General features: G+C 38.0%; 3 protein-coding genes across 4 annotated transcripts; 2 read left to right on the plus strand and 1 right to left on the minus strand.

Annotated features, from left to right (window-relative positions):
• LOC109716343 (BTB/POZ domain-containing protein POB1) lies at positions 424 to 7,564 on the plus strand. Its single transcript, XM_020241725.1, has 6 exons — positions 424 to 1,018; positions 2,313 to 2,453; positions 4,754 to 4,869; positions 4,976 to 5,039; positions 5,473 to 5,752; positions 6,421 to 7,564. Exons 1-6 carry the CDS (start codon positions 718 to 720, stop codon positions 7,235 to 7,237), a joined length of 1,719 nt encoding a protein of 572 aa, XP_020097314.1. The 5' UTR covers positions 424 to 717; the 3' UTR covers positions 7,238 to 7,564.
• Positions 8,824 to 9,997, plus strand: LOC109716344. The gene has a single exon (XM_020241726.1). It carries the CDS (start codon positions 8,958 to 8,960, stop codon positions 9,885 to 9,887), a length of 930 nt encoding a protein of 309 aa, XP_020097315.1. The 5' UTR covers positions 8,824 to 8,957; the 3' UTR covers positions 9,888 to 9,997.
• LOC109715985 (myosin IB heavy chain-like) lies at positions 11,058 to 17,090 on the minus strand. 2 transcript variants are annotated; one of them, XM_020241246.1, is made up of 4 exons: positions 16,550 to 17,090; positions 12,575 to 12,885; positions 12,170 to 12,228; positions 11,058 to 11,610 (listed from the first exon to the last, which is right to left on the minus strand). In XM_020241246.1, exons 2-4 carry the CDS (start codon positions 12,823 to 12,825, stop codon positions 11,561 to 11,563), a joined length of 360 nt encoding a protein of 119 aa, XP_020096835.1. In that variant the 5' UTR covers positions 12,826 to 12,885; positions 16,550 to 17,090; the 3' UTR covers positions 11,058 to 11,560. The 2 variants fall into 2 exon arrangements, with proteins under 2 accessions (XP_020096835.1, XP_020096836.1); XM_020241247.1 differs by having other exon boundaries at positions 11,058 to 11,601; positions 16,550 to 17,071.

Here is an 18,042-nt window from a genome sequence, read left to right on the forward strand (position 1 = left end):
CTTGACACCTTGGCCCTCAAATTTCAAATTGTCGTAATTTTTTGCTCAAATTTTTGAAATTTATGCAATCAAGTTTCACAATCTCATTTAGTTAGTTAAATATTAAAAAATTATTGATATAGAAGTGATATGGAATATTAAAATTGATTATATTTTTATATCTTTTTGACATTAAAAATTTGTCAATATTTATTTAATCAATTAAATTAGGTCGTGGAACTTGATTATAACAATTTTAAAAATTTGAATAAAATTTTATTTTATTATTATAAATTAAAGTTTGATCTCCTGCTAGTTTAAGGATCAAGACCATGAGTTACTGAAATATAAATTATTTGTTTAGGCATTAATTAATATTAAAATTAACAATAAATAATAAATTGGAAAAAATAAAATCCAAAAATAATCTGTTTGGTTCGTTCGGTCGCTCCGCGTCGTCCAGAAAAAGCGCTTCAAATCCCCTCTTCGCATTCCAGCAATCCATTTTCTCGTCGTCTTCGTTTCGTTTCATTTCCTCGCCTCCGCGTCGACACGCCCTTTTCGCTGCCCCTCCCCCTCCTTTCCTTCTCCTCCTAAAACCATTAGGATTAGGGTTAGGGTTAGGGTTAGGGTTTCCCGACCGTTAACGAGCTCTTCCTCCAATCGTCGTCGTCGTCGTCGTCGTCGTCGTCGTCGTCGTAGCCTACCTCTCATGCGTGAGGCCGCGGCGGGAGGTGGATGAGGGAGGTCTTCGGCGGAGGAGGCGGAGGAGGAGTAGGAAGAGGCGGCCGCGGCGAAGGCGATCTTTTCGACCCCCTAACGATCATGGACCCTGACTTCGCCCGCGCGGTGGGGGAGCACAACTTCGAGTTCGCCTTCAACTCCGTCAACTTCTCCGACCGCGAGCTCCGGATCGAGATCATCCCGGAGCCCGCGGAGACAGATCCCCACCGTGGCGACGGCGGCGAGGGGTGCAACTCGCTAGCCGATTGGGCCCGGAATTGTAAGCGTCGCAGGGAGGGGATGAAGAAGGGGAAAGGTTCGTTTTCGGTTTTGCCCTAATTTACTTTCGTTAGGTTTTAGGGCGATTTGGTACGCTTCAATATTTTATGATTTGCAGTACTATGTAGATAAATTTGAATTGGGAAATTTTAATAAGACACTAAATTTGAGGGTATCGCACGAAGATAATGAGATTGGTGAAATATGAGGGCAAAAAACCGTCTAAATCTTCTCTGCTGTTTATCTTTTTTCTTCTCTTGATTTCTATGTGTTTAATGTATTGAGCAATTGAATAGTATAAATTGGTGGAATGTCCAACTCCTGTGAGTGCACCAAAAAGTTTTCTGGGTCGACTAGTGGAGCTTACGAAGAAATTGCAAGTTGCAAAATAGGAATTTTGTGAGTTCGTAGATTACAGAAGAGGAAGTTTCTCAAATGAAACATAATATGCAGACTCAGTGATAGGCTGGTAGTCATTTTTAGAGCAGTATGTAATATGATATATGCGGTCAAGAATTAGACATGTTGGAATGAATTAAGCTGTAAGGAATAAGTTGAGAGCGTAGTTTTATATTAAAGGGCTTTCCAAGAGATTTGACATTGTAATGAATGCTATAGGAAAGGAAGATTTCTGTTGGCATCCTAGATTTATGAAATAAAGTTTATTGCTTATCATCGTGTTTACAAATTCAGAAATTTCTTCATGTGGCAACTTAGACTTGAAAAATCAAGTTTCCCTTATGGGATGTGTTTATAAGTGGTATCAGTTAGACCTGTCGGAATGTATTAAGCATGTAAGGAATAACTTGAAATAATAGTTTTATATTCAAGGGCGTTCCTAGGGATTTGCCATGTTAATGGATGCTACTGGAAAGGAAGATTTCTGTTGGCATCTTAGATTTATGAATTAAAGTTTCTTGCTTATCATTGTGTTTACAAATTGTAAAATTTCTTTCTTGTGGCAACTTAGACTTGAAAGATCAAGTTTCCATTATGTGATGTGTTACAAGTGGTATCAGTTTTTTGTCATTGCTATTATTCAAGTTGCTTCGTAACTATATCTATATGGCTACTATAGCAGTTATGTTATTTTAATTTCCAGCAGTTCCTGTTAAAAAGTGAATTAAACTTCATGCCTAAGTCGGATTTTAAGATTCTAGTTGAGCCTTAAAAGAATATAGTTCTTTTCTGATTTTGCCTGATTTTCTTGTTCGAGTTCTTTGATGACCATATATTTGTTTTTGTCACTCTTTTGTAATTTTCATTAAGTTCAATTGTAAATTTTATAATAAGATGTACTGAATGCAAGTGTTTCTACTTCGCTTATTTAGGCGAAGAAACTGTAAAAGATGCAGAAGTGCACGTATCAAGTAGCCAGCTTGAAATAGAGGAATGTGAGGTGTATGAAGAAAACCATGATGAGGATGCAGTAGCTATGACTGAAGAATCGCCATCTGATATTGATCGGGATGGTATGTATAATCACTCTCACAAGTCTGCAGTGTCATCTCATTTCTATAGACATAAAGGTTCGGAATTGGATTTTCTATATTTAATACTTCTTAAATCTAGTAGGTAGTTATATCGGAGGCAACAGGCCAATGAGGCTATGAATGAGCAATATATGGTGAGAACTATATAGGGTAGGAATTGAGCCTCATTCTCCCATCATAAGTTTGAGTCTTGCCCATATTTTAAATGCTGTTTGTTTATGAGTATGAAATTATTATGAATATTTCATTCCAACTTGAGCTCTAGCCTCAACTTGTAAGTATTACCGTGTGTCCCGTGACGAATGGAGCGGTAGTGGGGGCAAAAAAAGGATAAAAATCAACTCACTCCAAATCCACACCGAGCCGCCAAGGAAACGGGGCATGAGGTGGGGGACCTTCAAATATTCTTTTAGTTCTAGAACTTAGTTTTGCATTCCTACTTGCATCCCATGTCTGTGTTACCAGGAGTGCAAGCAAGGTGTAATTCAAAGGTGTCAAATATTCTTTTAGGTCTAGAACTTGGTTTTGACTACAAGCCCACTAGCGAAGACGTATTTGTGCTGGGTTATACTACCACTACTCAGGACATGCATTGGAGTTAGTCGTGTTTGGGCTGTGTCCCGTGACGAGTGAGTGGTAGGATAGAGGACACATGAATGTGCAGGATCTTGAGAGATGTCAAGAAACAGTCTACGGACACGCGGCGAGTGAGTAGGGAGATAGAGGACATGTAGCTGACATGTGTATATGGAGTGTTTGCCTAGAGCTTTGTCCGACATGTCCGACACGGACACAGGCACATTTTTGAATGGTCTGTTTTTGCTAGCTTGCACTTTGATTGGGTCTCATTGAATACAGACTGCAGAACAGCTGCGAATTCATGAATCTAATCTAAATTAAATTAGAACCGCTTGTAAGAAATTTCTTGGGTGCTTCTGTCATCATAATTTGCATTTTCAAAAGAATAGAAAAGAAAGGAAAGAAGGGCTGCCGAGCAAGTAGAGGTCCACAGATCTCGTCCCACTTGAAGGATACACTACACCAGGCATTTGTTAGTTGAGTAGTGATTTGTAACTTTAATTTTCTCATTTTCACTAGCGGTAACTATTTGTAAACAATTAATAAGATATCTCCTTATAAACCAAACAAACAGCTGTGCTTGGAGAAGATAACTAACTAGTTTCTATCAGGTCAATTTATTGGAATTTTAAATGTTATAGGCTTTCATATTTGTATTCAAACTCCCAAGTCTTAAGAAATACCACACTGGCGGAATTTCTCAAGCAGAATCTTAAGAAAGCGTTGTCTCATACGCTCAAGTGATTCTCAATGAGGTTAGACTCAGAAAAGTGAAAGATGGAGTGAAGGTGAGGAATAATATGGAGGACTTAATTATAATGCTAGTCGATTCTTCCACTTACACAATTAGTCATGCTTTGCCTCTTTGGAATCAACAAGAGATCGACTTCCAGAATGTTGAGTATTTGTTATGATATCCCACCTCTTTGGAACCAACAAGAGATCAACTTCCATAATGTTGAATATTTGTTACGATATTGAAAACCATGCAAGCATTCTATCTTCTTTCACCTTCAAATGCCAACTTTAGGTGCCAGTTTCTTCCTTGGTTGCCCTATTTTGTTCCATTAATGTCACTTTAGAGGCACATGATTTTGACGGTTTTAAGTTTTAGCACAACGCCTTTTGCCCTAGCTACCAAAAAACACATTTTTAAGTAAATAGTGAAGTGGAAGGAAGAATATTGTTAAGATTTATACGATGAGAATCTACATAAATTTGAGCGCAAAACCAGACCTCTAATTATGAGCTAAAGTGATTGGCAAAGAATCCATATTAGTATTCTCTCTCTCTCTCTCTCTCTCTCTCTCTCTCTCTCTCTCTCTCTCTCTCTCTCTCTCTGTGATTATCGACATAAATAAAAAATAGAATCACAATATCATCAAAGAAAGAGCACAAAATCCATCACGGTATCATCGGAAAAAAAAGAACACAAAATCCGTCACTAAACTAACTGAAAATGNTATTCTCTCTCTCTCTCTCTCTCTCTCTCTCTCTATATATATATATATATATATATATATATATATCTGTGAAGGGGGAATGCGGACCCATTTTTTGTGTGAATGGAACCTGTTTTATTTAGTAATATGTTTAACTGGGTCTTTATCTGACATAATACTTCCTGCAGATTCCCTATAGCAACCTTTTCTATATTTCTTGACAGTCATTCTAGTTAACTATGGTCTTATACATTGTAGGCAATGATACACAAGATAATGAATGTTGGACTGTGGAATGTTCTACTGTTCCCAGAGTGAAGAAAATATATATTAGTTCTGCAATACTGGCTGCACAAAGCCCATTTTTCTACAAGGTGAGATTACCATCCTGACGCATTTGCCACATGGAACACATGGACTTTTGTTTATTTAGCTATTCTTCTGGATAATCGAGTTCCATACTTATTTTATTGTTGTTAGCTTTTCTCAAATGGAATGAAAGAATCTGATCAGAGACACGCCACCTTAAAAATCTATGCTTCAGGTAAGTTGAAAGGTCAAATACAGTTACTGAGATTGTTTTTTGCTGGTAGCTTGACTATTTGCAATAATTGCTAATGATGATACTGTTGTGAAAGAAGTAGTTTCATTTAATTTGTGATCCTATTTTCACTATGGTCATGATTTAAGAACTAAATTTTAAGCTGCTTTGTTAGAGAGATTGAACTGTTTTAATTTTGTTATGCCAAATTAGTAACTCCTTGATTATTCCACAGATGTAATGTAGTTAGCATGATTATATATAAGGTATTATAAAGATGTACTTTCTATGTAGAGATTCTTTCTCTACAGCACAATTTGTGGATTTCACTAATCAAAGACCTTTATGAGAAAATACATAAGCTACCGTAAAAGATGTGATTGTTCTTTTATTGATGTTGATTCATCATTTCTATTGATAATCCTACTTCGAACAGAGGAAGCTGCTCTCACGGAGCTACTGAGTTTTATGTACAGCGGAAAGCTGTCGACCACCTCGCCATCCCTTCTGCTGGATGTGTTGATGGCTGCTGATAAGTTCGAAGTTGCTTCTTGCATGAGGCACTGCAGCCAGTTGCTTAGAAATCTGCCAATGACTACTGAATCTGCACTGGTATATCTAGACCTCCCTTGCAGCATTTCAACAGCTACTGCAGTCCAGCCATTAACTGATGCTGCCAAGGAGTTCCTTGCTAACAAATTTAGGGATTTAACCAAGTGAGTTAACTTTTTATAGGTCAAAACATATAGATCTTACCTGCATGATAGTGCACTGAAATGGCTATCTCTACTTCGAAATATTTTGAATTTGTGATATAATTTTCCAGTTATTTTCTAAAATTATTTTGAATTTAGTACGTCTCAGTCAAAACTTAAAGTGTTTTGTTTTTAAGGCCTTTAATAGTATATTCTCCAATAAGAATATTTCCTGTTACTTGATGGAATATTTCATAGTTTGGCGGAAATCGTCAAGGTCTAACAGAAATTGATGGAGTTTTCACTATATAACTATGCTGTTAGGTAGTAAAATCAAAATTATAAGTTCAGACACCCATTTCAAAATGAGCTAATAGTTCTGGTAATATCTGTGATTTTTTGCCTTTTTAATATAAGCTTCAAATGCCAATACTAGAGCTTTATTCTGCAGAAAGAAACACTACAGCTTTATTCAATAGAATATCCTCTAGAACTTTAGCCGGAAAAACTTTAAATTGGAGCTTCTGTAATTTGGGTCTGAAAGGCTCCATTTTTTAGGCCATCTCCTGGACAACTAATGCCTAATTTCTATTGGCCTACTGATTTGTGGAGTAGAAAATGTTCCAGAAGCGTAGCCAAATAGGCACAAATTTGAGAAACATAACATTTAATTTTGGCTGTCCTTTCAGTTCAAAGTTCCAACAGGAAGTGATGAATCTCCCTTTAGCCGGTATCGAAGCTATCCTGTCCAGCGATGACCTCCAGGTGGCTTCGGAGGATGCGATCTATGACTTTGTGATCAAGTGGGCCCGTGCTCAGTACCCAAAGCAAGAAGAAAGGCGTGAAATCTTGGGATCCCGCCTGCTACCCCTTGTCCGTTTCTCTCACATGACCTGCAGAAAGCTAAGAAAAGTCCTCACATGCAATGACGTAGACCACGAGCTTGCCTCCAAGGCTGTTATCGAGGCACTCCTATTCAAAGCCGACACACCCCACCGGCAGCGTGCACTAGCCCAAGACGAGTCAACCAACCGGAAATTTACTGAGCGGGCTTACAAATACCGCCCTCTAAAGGTGGTCGAGTTTGATCAGCCCTACCCGCAATGCATCGTCTACTTGGACCTTAAGAGAGAAGAGTGTGCCAAACTATTCCCATCAGGCCGCATATATTCGCAGGCCTTCCACCTGGGTGGGCAGGGTTTCTTCCTCTCAGCCCACTGCAATATGGAGCAGCAGAGTACTTTTCATTGCTTCGGGCTATTCTTAGGGATGCAAGACAAAGGCTCAACAAGCTTTACAGTCGACTACGAGTTTGCTGCAAGGACGAAGCCGTCGGGGGAGTTTGTGAGCAAGTATAAAGGGAATTACACCTTCACGGGCGGGAAAGCGGTTGGGTACAGGAACCTGTTTGCTGTCCCGTGGACTTCGTTCATCGCCGACGATAGCCCCTTTTTCATCAATGGTGTGCTAAACTTGAGAGCGGAATTGACTATAAAGCACCCGTAAAAGTTTGTTGTCTTGTGCCCTTTTACCTAACAGTAAAATAAACAGTTTGGGAAAAGGAAAAGGAGAAGTACACAGATGTATGGACAACAGGCTCTCTCGTGTTGGCAAATAGAAGGTCGAAAGCTTAGGATTGATAATGGTGAAATGTCCTTGTAACTGTAGAAATGTTTTGCGATGGCCGAAGAATTTTATCGACCTTTGAATGCTTACCTGATGATTCTGGTAGCTCAATTGTTTGATCTGCTTCTTGTTGCTGATGCCAGATATTTTCAATGTGCTTTAAAATACTGCTTCAAGAAAGGTGAAATGTGAAGTTAAATTGCAACACTCGGCGGCTGTTTGTTTGCGTGGGTATCGGAGGTTGAACTCGATGCCCTGTTTGTTTGTGTTCGTTTCAGCTCCGAAGTCGTGAGATCGTCCAATCGCCTGCTCATAGTTGTACGGAGATCAGGCTTTCGACTTCGGCCGGATGAGGCACGAAGTCGAGTTTGTGAAACTTGAGAGCCATTTGCTCTTCCACTTCTCAGCGTCCAAACAGCCCACATCGTATTTGTTAAACAGTGATGTTCCAAATGTGATATTGATTACTTTGCTTGCAGGTAATTTGGGTGAAATAGGACCAGAAAAAATCTTCAATGTTTACAGCAGCATATTCTGTTGCTTGCTACCTCATTCAAGGACAGCGGTGGGTAGAATCTGGGATGCTATAACGATTATCTTTTTTCCTCTCTTTTCGTTTGAAGAGAAGATAACTCGGCTGCTTGTTGAATCACTACATCTCTATTACAATAAATAAATCAAGAAGATATAGTTGCACTAACCAAAATTTTCCAGGCAAATACCAGACCCTTTTCTACAGGTGGATTCCTGGGACCATTATTAGTAATCCGTTTACCAATTGCCATGCAATTTTGACCGTGGAACCAACCTGTAACCCTAAGCTGTTCCCATCTTACCTGTATATTTAGTCTAAATTAATCCGTTCCCTCATGCTTTTTAATTATCTCTACAAGAAAATCATTTATTAGATTTGGTTTGGAATTGCATATTCTGGAAGGCCCAAAAATTTGGTAAACCATCGGTACATGAACAGTATAAAATGATGACGAAAAGAGAAAAAAAAAAAAAAAAAAAAAAAAAAAACCCCCCGAAAGAGCAGATGTGATCTGAAAAATTGTAATGTTTATAAATAAATTCTACAATAGTTAATAAAAATTCAAATTTTAATAGTTGGATTTTATTCTTGTCATTATGAATCATGACTATCACTTTGTGAGTAATACTTCTTTGCTGATCATTATGACCACCCATATAAATAAATTTGTAAAACGCTGTAAAATTTGTTTGCAATCGTAGCATTATTCTGCAAACTATCCGTTTTATGGGCCTCTAAACCTTACTCACCATTCTATGGATACATGGTATGCAATCATGAATATACAATTTGAGTATTGTAATCACTATTAGAAAAGTAATCACTATTAGAAAACCTAACCACTAAAAGTTACTAAAAAGAAAGACCCAAATTGCCTTTAATTAAAACAAGCAAATGGCTCTCACTCTTTCTTTTAAACCCCCATGGTCCTAGTCTCCCAAATGCTCCTTTGCTTTCCCTACTCCTCAAAGGCCTAAACCAAAAGAAATGAGTTATTAGAGAACATGGTCTCTTTGATCTCTCCCTCTCTATCAATACTTGTGTTCTCTCTAAGTGTTCATACATATGAATCAACCAAACCAAACATGGTACATCTTATCCATTCTCTTCTTCTTCTTCTTCTTCCTACTATCTTTCGCGCAAACCGCGCACCGTAACGCCTCATTCGATTCCTTGGACTCCGTCATTCGCGATCACGCATTCGAAACAATACTCACACGCCGGTCTGGCCAACTCTATCAAGTCCCTCTCCCTTCAAACCTCTCTGGTATCGAAGCTTCGACCGTGAGGCTCCGCGGCAGTTATCTTTGGAGCTCCGGAGCGAATTCTACCTCATTCCACATCCCACCGAGGACAAGTGCCGTTCCTTTCGCAAAGCGACTCGTCCTCGTATTCGAAAACTTTGGCAACTTCTCCGCCTCCTACTTCAGTGTGCCTCTCAATCACACCCTCGCCACTCTGGTTCTCGGCTTACTCGCCTATGACGCATCGAATTTGACCTCTGGTGCCACTACCGAGCTTAAGTTTGAAGTTCTTGGAGATTCGATATCCATAACTTTCCACGAATTCAAACTACCAGAGAGGATGAATAACGTGACAGCCAAGTGCGCGAGTTTTGGACCAAACAGGTCAGTGCGAATCCATGATTTGGCGTCGGAGAACACGTGCACGGCTACGAGCACAGGCCATTTCGCGATCGTCGTGTCGTCGGACATTCGACGGCCGGAGGGGAGAGAGAGGGGAGGGGTGGTTTTGGTGATTGCTTGTGGAGTGGGTGCAGTTGGGTTGGTTTTGGTGGGGTTAGTAGGGATATTGGGGTTAGTTAAGTTGAGAAGGGATAAGAAAAGGGAGAGAGAAATAGAAGAAGGTGGGGAGGGCTTAGGTGTGGTTTGGGTAAGGAGAAGCAAAATGCCTTGTGCAACAATGGTTAGGACTCAAGCAATCATTGAGGATAGTATTAGTGTATCCACCACATTGAGAAACCCATATGGTTGAGATGGTTAATATTGAGGGTTTAAAAAGAACTAATTAATGTGTAACATATAATGTTGGAGTTGATTGGGTGGGAATTGGAACAATGTCCAAGTACTTAATAAAGTACCACTCAAACTGATGTGTGTGCAAATGTTTTCTAATCTATTTCTTGTTTTAGTGATTGATGTTGACAATCTATGCAGCTTTTTTACTCATAGAGCAGTGTATCACCAATTAAACACTAAATTAAAAAAAAAAGTCTTTCGAACAAGCACTAATAGCTTTTTCATTAAAGTCGCGGGTTAACTAGTTTCCACTCGAACAGAAGCTCAAATTTAAATTGAAACTTTTGCTATGACACCCTGTAGAACGCAGCGGAAGTATTCGTTCGTACCTTTTGCGGAAGCGATTCGCGCAACAATGCGATAAGCCCGGATCGTTTAGATTGATTCACGTGTCCTCGGATCGTCCTTGAATGTCTTCTCACGCTCCAAACTCGCGGTGGATCGAACTACAAACGAGCGCGATCGCAAATCCACCGTGCAAGTCCCTCTAGAATAATAGGTCAATGGAGGATGTGGTTTCTCTCTATTATTTTCTTATTCTCTCTCTTTTTCGGTTCTTTTATTTTTGTATATCGTTTCATGTGGGATCACCCGTCTATTTATAAGGAATTCCAAAATCCTAATAGCGTTAGAGATAAGGCCAAATCGGTTATTATTTGTTATCCTAATATGATTAGATTTATCTCTAATTAGCTTTCCAATTTGAAAGCGAGATTAATCCTAATCCAATTAGATAACATAATATCCGTCGGATCGAACCCGCTTATGGGCGTACCCGATTCGATTTAACCGAATGCCAACACACCCAAAAGACCATTTGAGCACCTAATCAGAATAAAAGCTCCAGAAAGCCAAACTTAAGAACACAGAAACCATACTCAAGGAAATCAATAAAAAGGCTCAATTTTATTGTCAAATCAACAGTTAATTATAATCAATAAATCACTATATAAGAGAAGGATTTTAACTGATTTACATATGCAATTCAAGACTCCACATAAATTGATCAACACATCAACAATATATAAAACTACGCTCATAAGAGACCCAAAGCATTTCTCAATATTAATATATCATTTTTCTTTGGTGAGAGACATGCGACCATGTTTCAAAGTGAGAATATACGTAGGCAAATTTATGATTTGCAAGAGAGTTAATTAAATTTGAGGGTATATGAAATACATATAACTCGTTATATCTGTTAGCCATTTGTTAGCAAATTAACCGTTTCGCAGACACAACCTGCACCTTTTCATGTAGTCCTTTTAGTCCGAGACGAGTTTGTACAGTTTCCGCCAATAGATTGAGCAATGTGAAACCCCTGTACAAAGTTCATCTGCCGCACCGTTGGCGGCGAATCGTGCATTCAACTGAGTCGCAATTGCAGAGGCTAAGTAATTCTACTTAAATGGAAAATGTCTACATGCCCAGCGTAGGAAACAACCATGACTATGATCACTACAAGGAATGTACAATGTCAATGGATTTACAGTTACAACATACGGAAAACGACAGGAAGAGGATGTCGCGACATGATGCAAACCAGAAGAGAAAGATGGATCGCGAAAAGGAAACAAGAGAATGGAGCCAAACCCTTTGCTGGATAATTTTGATACTTGAATCTACACTTCATCGTTTTGTTTTGTTCAAAATCCTAGTTTTGATGCCTCCTGCAGCAACTAATAGAGCAGCATTAATAATATAGTTAACAACTCGAAGAAGCAGAGCAGAAGCACAAGCCTTGGTCTCACACAAAGTCAGATAGTTTGCACCCCACTGATTATGATTCAAGAGCAACTTGATTAAGCTTCTACAATATCTAGAATTAACTATTCCTATATTTGCGAAAGTTGTCAAGATAATTTGATTAGATAGAATATGGCAGGGAGGTTGATCAAGTCATATAAAGATTTGGAAACTAAAAATCAAAATCTCCACTAGACCAGGGTAGATTGAACAAGTTTTAGTACTAGGTTACGTGCGGTTGCCTAAATTTTGCATCTCTGCGGACCAAACTACAAACTAGGCCTTAATATCTCTTCATTCTTTTACCGATGTTAATCAAAAGAAACCCATGGCCTCCAAATGTTATGTGGCCTTATGACCGTCTCTGGTACCATATATCGAAAAAAATACGATTTGATAGAAAGTTTTAACACCCCATGGTTGAATGAATTCTAATGTAATGCAGTAGCATCTAATCTGCAACCAAAGCAATGTTAGCAATCCTACATGTACCTTCAATTTGTTCGAACTGAACTTCTTTCACTGTATCCGCAGCAGGATGGTATTGAAATCTGCCGTATAGAAAGTAAACATCAATTCACTGGTGCCAACCTTTTAAAATTAGCAAGAGAAATATGTTTAGAATTAACCAGCTATCAAATTTGATTTGATGTGTATACTAACAACCGAGTTGTTAGTATGATCAGAAAAGAAAAATTAATGAACTGTTACAGCATTTGATTTTTGCTTTCCTTAGTTATAGTTCCCACAAAAATAAAAAGCTAGAAAAATAAGACCGATATTAGCGCCATGCTACTATTCAAAAAATAATATCCAGGGTCATGGAGTTAGCCAAAAATATGTGCATCTTCAAATTCCGAAAACGGTTACATGAAAATTCAGTGTTTCCGTATTTACCTGTTCGAGAAAACAACTCCGATTTCATACGTAGATTTGCCCTTGGTGGCCTCAACTAGAACAGTTACAATCTCTGTTTTCCTGGTGCTGGCCATAAGGCAGTCGTACTCCGTCGGAACAATGAACGCGAAAAAGTTATCATTCAGCTTGCTCAAGCACATCCTATCAACCGCCGCGAGTGCTATTCTCCTCTTTAGCACATTTGCATCTGGATCGATGAGATGTATGGCGTGATCTGTGATCAGCAACATACGAGTCTTGATCTTTCCCGATCCAGTGAACTTCAGAACCTTGTCGGCAAGTTTGGTCACCTGCAGGACGAAAAACAGCCTCAACATGAGTTGGCATAGTTTGCTATTTAATCTGTAAAGAGTGATTGAAGTGACCAAATCATCAAAACAGCACCCCAAAAAAAAAAAAAAAAAAAAGGGGGGGGGGCAATTGCCTATATACTCCTGAAAAGTTTACGGTTTTTTTATTTACCCCTCTTAGAAAGCTAATATTGAAAATACCCTTCTTATGTTCCAAGTCTTTCTAATATACCCCTGGAGTTAAGTTCCGTTAGTGAGCTGCCGTTATCTCTGAAAAATTATCATTTTGCCCATTCCAATATACCCTTATACCGTAACTAACTTTTCTTATATACCATTCATATGGCAAATACTTTTCTTATTTGCCCTTCAAATATCAATTAATTAATTAAGCACGTCGGGAGCGAACAGATGAACGGATGAGATCGATCGCAGCTAAACCAACCTTGGTGGCTGGAGGCATAGTTAGTTAATTCGGATTCGGCAAAAATTCGGTACAGATATAATTCGGATAAAATTCGTCTTTTAATTTTTAAATTCGATGAAAAATACGGCTAAAATAACGGATTCGGCATTATTCGGATACGTGATTTATACAGGTATTATACGTTCACCAATTAAAAATTCGGGATCAAATTCGGCTATATAATAAATATATATAATAATATATATATATATTATTATTATAATTTTATATATAGATTAAATATATTTAAAATTATAATAAACATATATTTAATATATAAGAGTTATATATTTAAAATATTAATAAATAATTAAAATTTATAAATAAAATATTATATTATAATATTTCTATATATAAATAAAATACTATATGATATATTATTTATAAAATAAAATTTATATATATATATATATATATACGCTGGGGCTACTATACTCATATGAGTATAGAGCTCTTTGTACTCATAAGTTTTCGACCGTTCAGATGAAAAAATGTGTGGTTAGGATGAAGTGATTATGGTTAGGTTGATAGTGGGCCCCCTAGGGTTGAGTGGGTGGTTGGTTGAATAGTATAATCAACGGGTGAAAATGATTAAAGGGTAGATCTCGGCCAAAAATTTATAAGTAAATTAGGCTCTATACTCATAAGAGTATATATATATATATATATATATATATATATATATATATAATGAGAGGGAGGTCCACCCTCTCATCCGGACAGCGCACACCCACTGCTCCCCTCCGCGCGCAACACCGCGCCATTTCTCCTCTCCGTGCGCAACACCGCGTCCATTGATGCAAAGCCCCTAAAAATCCCAACTTTGACACAAAAAACACGAGTTAACAACTAAAGAAGAGAATAGAAGGGACAAAAATTTCGTGGGCATCCGTGCCCAAACAATTTGTTTGGGCACGGATGCGGATGGGCGCCGCGTGGTGTGCGGCGCCCATCACGACCCTTCGAAAAAAAAAAATAAAAATCGGGGGCCTCCGGTTTTTAGAAAAATAGAGAGAAAGGGGAAGGGGCGGTGGTGATGGGCGTCGCACACCATGTGGCGCCCATCCGCATCCGTGCCCAAACAAATTGTTTGGGCACGGATGCCCACGAAATTTTTGTCCGAATAGAAGTGCCCAAATCCTCAAATTGGTTGTGAACAACTAAACCCAAACACCAAAAAAACGAACGCCCATTAATGCAAGACCCCTAAAAATTCAAACTTTGACACAAAGAACACAAGTTAACAACTAAAACAAAGAATAGAAGGACCCAAATCCTCAAATTGGTTGTGAACAACTAAATCCAAACACCAAATGAACGAACACCCATTAATGCAAAACCCCTAAAAATCCAAACTTTGACAGAGCATAGCAAAGGGAAAGGTTGGGTTCCTTGGAAACAACTATGGGAGGAGCATGAGAACGTCGCCAACGGCCTCGGGCGGATGGCACGCAGACGGCCTCGGGCGAGACGGGATCGTCGCTGCGGCCCTCTTGCTCCCGGCGCTGGCCAAGACGGCAGAGGAGGAGGACGAAGATGACGAGAGTGGCGGAGGAGGAGGACGACAAGAGCAGTGAGAGGGGTGGTACATGTTGGAGATGGAGGTGTGGGAAGTGGTGGTGGTCTGGGAGGAGATGAGGCGAGGTGGAGTTAGATGAGCCAGTGCTGAGGTTAGCGGTGGTGGTGAGCGGCTGGCGAAGTTGGGAGAGAAGGAGAGGATAACTTAAGGGATTAGGATAATAAGGTAGGGGCAAAATAGGTATTTTAGATAGGTTTTAACTCTAGTATACATTTAATCCATGTTTAACCAGAGTTAAACTAACAGGGGATAACCGCGGGGATATTTTGGAATAACGGTGGAATATATGAGAGGCATTTTAGAAAAAAAAAAAAGAAGTAGGGGTAGATCGGATATTTTCAGACGCATGAGGGGTATATAGGTAATTATCCCAAAAAAAAAAGTACAGGTGCCAAACCATAATTCAGAGATCATTGTGAGGTGAACTTTCTCACAGGCATGGCTTAATTTGGGCTTAGCTAATTTGACACTTTCATAAATTCATATGGCTATTATTTGTTAACATGAATGTAGAGATTGTTACAAAATTTAAAGTTCAATAGATAATTTGACAATACATAAAAGTACAATTCAAAAGACATCTGTAAAGTGAAGTTTAACCTACTTTAGATGTAAAACATCTAAATAATACAATCAATTGGTACCAAATAATCTAATCTAATATTGCGCGGTCAAAGTTTATTTTAGAACTTAAAATTTAAATTGTGCGATCCCCCCAAAGTGGGGATATTGCATATTTATTTTTAGGACTTTAAAACATCTTATATATACCCTTACAAACTTTACTATTATGACTGTTTTGTCCTTGTCATGATTGGTAAAAGTAACCAACTCGGATGGAGAGATCAAGCCCCATCACTTTTTCTTAGTAAATCAAGATCGTTTGATTTGCTTTGGCTTCGTTTGAATGTCTTCAATTGCTAATTTTATGAGAGCAATGAAGCAAGAAAATAATGAGCTATTCAAAAAATACAATCAATTCACTTAAAATGTATAAATATTGTGCCCACGGTCTCGATTGTAATTTGGTCCACAATCAGTCCAACTGGTTTTTTGCCATTTCTAATATGACTCGACCCAATCCAACCTCCCGTCATTTCGAACATGACTTGAGCCAATCTGGCCTCCCTCCACGGTGCAGGATACTAACTCCTTTAAGCCAACAATAAGGATAAAATAATTTTTTAAGTAAAATACGATACTTTGGTACTTTATTTACAAATTTTTGAAAAAACTTTAAATATCATTCCTGTGGTTTCGCACTCTTTCTTTTTTATTTTAGTACATTGTGGTTTAAAGTATATCAATTTAGTATCTCGCAGTTTCATTTTTCTCTTTTTATTATTAATTTCACTAATTTTTTTTGTTAAATCAGTATCAAAGTTAAAGCTAAAAGTTACTAAAGTGAACATTCAATAAAACTAGATGGATATCTGAAGTTTTTTTTTGTATATAACTAAACGAAATATTAACGAAGAGGATGATGAAAGGAGAAAAATAAAACCCCAGGTACTAAATTGATACAATTTAAAAATACTAAAGTGAAAAAGTTCGAAACCACCATTCACCCTAAATTTTTAAAGTTTGAAGCGACAACTATTCAATATTCAAACTTTCACCTTTTTTCGATAAAATGCGGGAGAGGGAGGGATTGGATTCGACGTCGAGGTAATCTCCCCCGCGATCGCGCCGAATCGAAGCTCTCCGCCGCGCCTTCACCCCCATGAACGGCTTCGGAGCCGCGCTCGCCTCCTCTCCCTCCCCTCTTCGACCGTTCTCGCCATTAATTAGGGTTTGCTTCGATCGCACCTCTCCTTCTTCTTCTTCTTCTTCCTGGAACTGTTGTTGTTGCTGCTGCTGCTGCTGCTGCTGCTGCTGTGATTGGGGTCTCCACCGTGGGACGAGGCGATCCATGGCGAAGGCGAAGCCGTGGAAGCGCTTCTGCGGCGGGGGAAGGAGAAGCGCTTCGCTCTGAAGCAGTTGCGTGAGAGCGCACCACTCTCTCTCTCTCTCTCTCTCTCTCTCTTCGCTTGGGCTAAAAGAAAAGAAATGGTGGTGGCAGCGTCAGTGGGTGGAGCACCGGAAACATAGAAATTGTTGCAAACAACCGGTGTATCCGTACTATCCTGCACCATAATTACGAGTTGATGACTTAAAATTAATAAAAATAAAAATATGGGCAAACTTCAAATACCATCCATGTGATTTCTCACTTTCTCACTTTAGTATCCTGTAATTTAAAGTGTATCAAATTAGTACTGTAGTTTCATTTTTCTTTTTCGTCAGCTCCTACGTTAATATTTCGTTAAATTATACATAAAAAAATTCAGATATCCCACTTAAGTTTATCGAATATTCACTTTAGTACCCTTTAGTTTTAACTTTGTCATTGATTTAACGAAAAAAAAAAATAGCGGAATGGATAATGAAAGGAGAAAAATAAAACCATAGGGTACTAAATTGATAATAAAAGAAAAAAATAAAACCACAAGCACTAAATTGATACACTTTAAATTACTAGGTACTAAAATGAAAAAGTACGAAACTACAAAAATGATATTTAAAGTTTTTTCTAAAAATATTATTACTCCGATAAATAGGCTTTCCAAGTATAAAATGCCTATACATAAAAATTATATAAGTTTTGGAAAGCCATTAGTCAATCATTTAAGACTTTAAATTGGAGTTGTAGCCTCTAAAATCACATATTTTAATGAATTAGAAGGCCTTCTAAAATTCCAAAATAATTGCAAATTTTATTTTATTTTATTTTTGATACTTTGAAAAGACCATAAAAATTGAGAATTTTTATAGAAGAAGCAAACTCAACACAACATTATGTTATAATATTAGAGGATAGAAAATTAAAAGTGATTTTAAAATTTAAGGTTTTAATATAGTATAGTTGGATTTTCATGTAGCTAGAAATGCAGCAATTATAGTGGCATGCATCTTATTATGTTAGATGTAGTAAAGTGTTGCAACTGTAAATAATTTATTTAGTTGTATGCGGTCGAGAGCTGTATTTTTTAGGATTTTATCATTTTATATATGAAAAATATTTTTTGTTTAAAAAATAATTAGAGATATAAGCTTTTTTTTCATCTAAAGC

Source organism: Ananas comosus, linkage group 10, assembly GCF_001540865.1.
Source record: "Ananas comosus cultivar F153 linkage group 10, ASM154086v1, whole genome shotgun sequence".
Lineage (NCBI taxonomy): Eukaryota > Viridiplantae > Streptophyta > Magnoliopsida > Poales > Bromeliaceae > Ananas > Ananas comosus.